The sequence below is a fragment of the Sinocyclocheilus rhinocerous genome, unplaced genomic scaffold (genome assembly GCF_001515625.1).
Source record: "Sinocyclocheilus rhinocerous isolate Xijiao unplaced genomic scaffold, SAMN03320098_v1.1 scaffold947, whole genome shotgun sequence".
NCBI lineage: Eukaryota > Metazoa > Chordata > Actinopteri > Cypriniformes > Cyprinidae > Sinocyclocheilus > Sinocyclocheilus rhinocerous.
In genome coordinates this window covers 429232-435104 of record NW_015632550.1, presented here as the reverse complement: position 1 = coordinate 435104, position 5873 = coordinate 429232, and the positions used below count along the sequence as shown (strand labels likewise).

The 5873-nt window shown below is 38.5% G+C and overlaps 1 protein-coding gene across 1 annotated transcript in view; it reads left to right on the top strand.

Moving 5' to 3' along the window:
• Positions 1-223: 223 nt before the first annotated feature.
• The window catches only part of LOC107742645 (NACHT, LRR and PYD domains-containing protein 3-like), a 27934-nt gene continuing 22284 nt past the window's right edge, over positions 224-5873 (top strand). The window contains exons 1-4 of the mRNA XM_016555701.1: positions 224-380; positions 1090-1206; positions 1434-1550; positions 1670-1780. Of these exons, the coding sequence (XP_016411187.1) occupies positions 331-380; positions 1090-1206; positions 1434-1550; positions 1670-1780 (395 nt within the window). The 5' untranslated portion in view covers positions 224-330. The remainder of the gene's footprint in view (positions 381-1089; positions 1207-1433; positions 1551-1669; positions 1781-5873) is intronic.

Genomic DNA, 5873 nt, shown 5'->3' with positions numbered 1-5873 from the left:
TTATTTTTATTTGCTAATGCAGGAATTAAGCTACTTAGTGGGAAACAATGAATATTCTGAGAATATCTTTATAGCCTGGATTTTGGTTAAGGGGAGAGTGAGTCTTAAGGTATGGTGCTTGAAATTATTATTTTTTTTTAATGCCTCTTACATTTTGCTGCTCTTGATAATCACTATAAAATGCAAGTCCAAAGTGCATGCCAAGGCACCCTCTCAAAACCTGTATTATTTTGTCCTCATGAATACTACATTCAAGTTAATTTACAAAAATGTAATAAATACTTGTGTATGCCTCATTAGCCTTATGCAGCTGTGAAGACTAAATGATTTATGGAGAACACACAAACATTCAACAACAGAGATTTTCCTTCAGGATGCAGGTACATCAGTGTCTTCATATGATCTTTCACCGTATGCCTTTTAACAGTGTAGGTGGATCTTTGCCATGGTTGTTTTTGGTGATTTAAGTTGGTGATATAGATAGATATAGATTTCTATCTATATCATATAGATAGACATACAGATATAGGGTTCCCATACATCCTTGAAAACCTGGAAAGCTTATACGAACTGGTGCTGCCAAACACACCATTTCACTCTCAGCTTGGTTGTCAGATAGATAGATTCCCTATATGAAGTTTATCTACATCTGAATTCTTGAATTCTGAATCTATTACTAGTGTCTATATTCTATTGTACTCTAATACAGATATAGGGTTCCCATACATCCTTAAAAACCTGTAAAGCATATACGAACTGGTGCTGCCAAACACGCCATTCCACTCTCAGCTTGGTTGTCTTGGTTGCCAGATAGATAGATTCCTTATATCAGGGGTGGCGAACGTCAGTCCTGGAGAGCCGCATTGCTTCAACCCCAATCAAACACACCTGAACAAGCTAATCAAGGTCTGAACGGTTACTAGGGAGCTACAGGCAGGTGAGTTTTAATTAGGGTTGGAGCTGAACTCTGCAGGGCTGCGGCTCTCCAGGACCGGAGTTCGCCACCCCTGCCCTATATGAAGTTTATCTACATCTGAATTCTTGATTTCTGAATGTAGTACTAGTGTCTCTATTCTATTGTACTCTAAGTATGTTGCACAGAGAGAGATCAACCCCATCAGAGTTCAGCTGTGTGTCCATGAAGAGTGACCAGTCTATGGGCAAGCCAATAAAATTTAAGGGAAGACAAACATCGACTGATCTAAGGTATAATGTTTCAGATAGTCAGACAGAAATACAGAGAGACAGATAAATATAGCATCCTTATGATTCCTTATGTGAAATTAATTTACATGCAAAATCAACAATATGAATTTTGTGTCTTTTTGTACTCTAGTCTTTTGTACAAGGAGAGATCAAACATCTAGCCTAGACAGAGAGACAATTTATCATCTCTGTTTCTAATGTCTCTATTCTATTGTACTCTAAATAAGTCTTTTGCACAGAGGGAGATCAAACCCACCAGAGTCCAGCTGTGTGTCCATGAAGAGCAACCAGTCTATGGGCAAGCCAATACAATTTAAGGAAAGACAAACATCAACTGATCTGAGGTGCTGCATTGTCTAGATACGATAGATAGATAGATAGATTCTGAAAGTAATCTATGTGTAAATTAAATCTGAATTCTTGTATTAGTTACTAATATCTCTATTCTGTACTTCATTCTAAGTCTGAGAGATAGATCAAACCCATTGGAGTCCAGCTGTGTGTCCATGAAGAGCGACCAGCCTATGGGCAAGCCAATAAAATGTAAGGGAAGAGACACATCAACTAATCTGAGGTACAACATTTCTGTCTTAATCGATCGATAGATAGATAGATAAATATATGATAGATAGATAGATCTACCCTCTCTATATCTGATATCTCTATTCTATTATACTGTACTCCATTCTAAGTCTATTCAAGAGGGAGAGTGAAGACAATGATATTGTGAATGCTAACTAATCCAAGGGCTAGGCCTAAATGTTTTGTTTTCTTTTTTTCCAAAAGAACCAAGAGAACCAAACTATAGATGTGAACACACCCTTAAATTGACATTCAAGGCTTTTTAAGTAATAAGCATTAAAGTGCCCCTATTATGCCATCTCCAATATTGCCTTTCATGCAGTGTGTAATGTACCTGTATGTGAATGTAAACAATCTGCAAAATTATAAAGCTGAAAGTGCGAGATAAATACCAAGTTCTGTCATGAAATTCTAGATGGCTCAGGCTGATGGGTCCTTAACGTAACTGATGGTATTCTTAGCATTAAACGACTTGTCACAAGCTGATTGGTTCATGTTGCATACGCAGCCAATGAGCTTGCTGCTTTACAATTAAATGGCTGATTAGCATTCGCTTGAGCATTGCAGCGCACTTTCAGAGTTCCTCTGAAACCCTCCACCTTCCCCTGCTCCACCTGTATAGATCTGCTACCGGTTATTTTATATGCTATTTGTGCAACAGCAGCATGTCTTAAATACTCACAGCACCATATAGGCTTATGTATTGGCAATAGCAAGTTCCTGTACTTGCTTGCAGCAGCAGCAATAATCTACAAATACAGCAATAACCAACAGCAGCAGCAGCAGCTTAACAGATCTATTCTGCCAAGACCAAATACATTAACATTGTCATAACTATTACCATGCTAAAATCTTCAGAGAGTTCTCATGATAGAAATAAAGTTATTGTCTCCCAAAATAAAGAATCAACTCTGTACAGCCTAAACAAGTCGTTAGTAATTCGAATCCCACTTTCGTGACGGCTACACGTCACGGGGTAACACATTTGCATAATTGTTCCCACTTACAGTATGTTCTACATTGGCCGACTACGAACAACTTGACCCCACCCACAAACATGTAATTTTACTGACGACTGCTTCTCTAATCTCGTGGAGTTCAACGCGGGATTCACAAAACTCATGCTCTTGAAAGATAGCTCAGTACCCAGTTTATTTGGACCAGCTGGCTCCATTGAATCACAACCTGTTAGTATGATAAATAATAGATGTTTATATTCTCTATTGAGTGTTCAAAATCTGGAACTATGGCAATGGGCGTATTGTTTCCAACTAGTTCTGTATGCGGTAGACCAATCACAACAGACTGGGCCATCTGACCAATCAGAGCAGAGTAGGCGCATGGAAAGGAGGGGTTTATAGAGACTGAATCTTTGTATTTAACTAATCGTTTGAGAATCTCTGGAAAATTAGGTGATATTATTATTTCGAATACCTTGTTAGTGTCGTGCGCTTGCTTAGCCCTTTGTTGTGATAAACAGTAAAGTGTGTTTAAGCGCTAGCAAAAGACAGTGTAAAGAAATACTCTTTGAGAGAAGCAGTCAATCAGCTGAAGTTAAAATCAGATCGTAAGTGTATTTATTTCTTGTCTCATTAGTGTTTAGCGCGGTTGTCGTTGCTAGGAAATGCTTGTTTTGTTTACTGTTTTGAGACGTGCTGAAGTTGCATTTGGTCTCGTACTGTATCGCGTACCTTGTCAGTGTTGTGCGCTTGCTTAGCCCTTTGTTGTGATAAACAGTAAAGTGTGTTTAAGTGCTAGCAAAATACAGTGTAAAGAAATTCTCTTTGAGAGAAGCAGTCAATCAGCAGAAGTAAAAAGCATATCGTAAGTGTATTTATTTCTTGTCTCATTAGTGTTTAGCACAGTTGTCGTTGCTAGGAAACGCTTGTTTTTGAGAGGTGCTGAAGTTGCATTTGGTCTCGTACTGTATCGCATACCTTGTCAGTGTCGTGCACTTGCTTAGCCCTTTGTTGTGATAAACAGTAAAGTGTGCTCCGCTGAATTCAATTTCCGTTTTGTCAAATGGTTATAAAAAAGATTAGTACACCACGGCAGCCCTCGTGTGAAGACCGAAGAGTGTAAAGACCATTGACTCTACTGTTTGACTCCACAGTGCAGGGACACTGACAAGGGACATAAGTATCACTTTTGACTCAACCTCTTTTTTACACCTTTCTTCAATTCTATTTCTGTTTTTATGACCAACTCTTACTATGTTTCCATATCCCTACTATTACTACCACTCGCAAACCACGCATCACACACTATAGGCAGCGCAATCCTAACAATCTCTGGAATTGTCAGTCTGCAGTAAACAAAGCAGATTTCATTACATTTATTTCATGGCCCTGACAGAGATGTGAATCAAACCAGAGGACACTGCTACTCCTGCAGCACTCTCCAATAATTTCTCATTTTCTCACACTCCCTGTCTAACAGGAAGAGGTGGAGGTACTGGTCTGCTTATCTCTAATGACTGGAAATGTATTCCTTTACGTTCTCTGGGTATTAGCAGCTCCTTTGAATCACATTCAGTCACTATTACCCACCCTTTTAAAATCCATTTTGTAGTTGTTTATCGACCCCCAGGACCACAAGGTAACTTCTTGGATGAATTAGATGTGCTGCTCTCAACCTTTCCTGAGGATGGTACTCCCCTAGTTATGCTTGGAGACTTCAACATCCACCTAGATAAACCTCAGGCTGCAGACTTCCACACGCTTGCCTCTTTTGATCTCAAGAGAGAGTTAACTACGGCTACTCACAAATCAGGCAACCAACTGGACCTTATTTACACACGACACTTTTTTTTTTTTGACTTTTAGTCAAACTGCAGTTACCAACATTAAAGCAAATGGAGCCCCTACCAAGTATTGAGTACATGTGCAGTAAATGAACATACTTTCCAGAAGGCTAAAAATGTTTTTTTTATTGGTCTTAATAAGTATTCTAATTTGTTGAGATAGTTAATTGGTGGGTTTTTGTTAAATGTGAGCCAAAATCATCACAATTAAAAGAACCAAAGACTTAAACTACTTCAGTCTGTGTGCATTGAATTTATTTAATACACGAGTTTCACAATTTGAGTTGAATTACTGAAATAAATGAACTTTTCCACGACATTCTAATTTATTGAGATGCACCTGTAGTTGTTCATTAGGGCTGGGTATCGTTCCAAAATTGTTGATACCGATACCTTGAATTCGATACCGGTTCCTGAACGATACTTTTTTCTATACAGATTTTAAGAAATCTGTTTTAACAAGATTACATTACACATTATCTCAGAGAAACTTTGGTTTTATTTTTTCAGGGTGTTGACACTTTTTACAGGCTTATCTCCTGAGCCACTACACAAAGAAACAAAAAAGCACAATGTTGACACTTTTTACAGGGTTATCTACTGAGCCACTACACAAAGAAACAAAAAAGCACAAAGGAACAAAATGTAATCAACACAATATATCAGTGCAAATAGTTTTAATCACAGTTTTAATAAAGTTCAAGCAGTTTTAAGTCAGTATATGTGAGGCTCACTGCTGCTTAAGATCTTTGAATCACTCAGCAGTTCTTCTTCAGAAAAATTAGCATGTCTGCTTTTTCAGGAGACGGACAAGTCCGCTCCTGACTGATAATGTCCCCAGCCATAGAAGATGTACGCTCTGTGGGTGTGGATGATGCTTGAACACAGAGATACCTTGTTGCCAAATCTGAAAGCATTGGCAGAGTGTCCTTCATGTCCCACCACCAGGTTACTGGACTCACTGTGGACAGTGTGGATGGAAGCAGTCTGTACTGATTTATCTCTGTCTGAATCTTCTCTGTAAGGCTGCTGACAGTGGTCTGTGTTCTTGCTTCAATTGCCATGTCCTCCACAGCAAACAGCTCCTCAAGGGCAGAGAGCTTTTGCTTCTTCTATGAACAAATAAGTAAAGAAATAAAGAAAAATATAAAACACTATAAAGGTAAATGCAAACAAGTTAATTTTCTTCTGAAAATTAAATAGGATGTCTTTATATTTTCTTACCAGTGTTGTTGCTGCAGATGCACTGTCTTCGTCAGTTGAGCTGTCATCTTGGTCACCT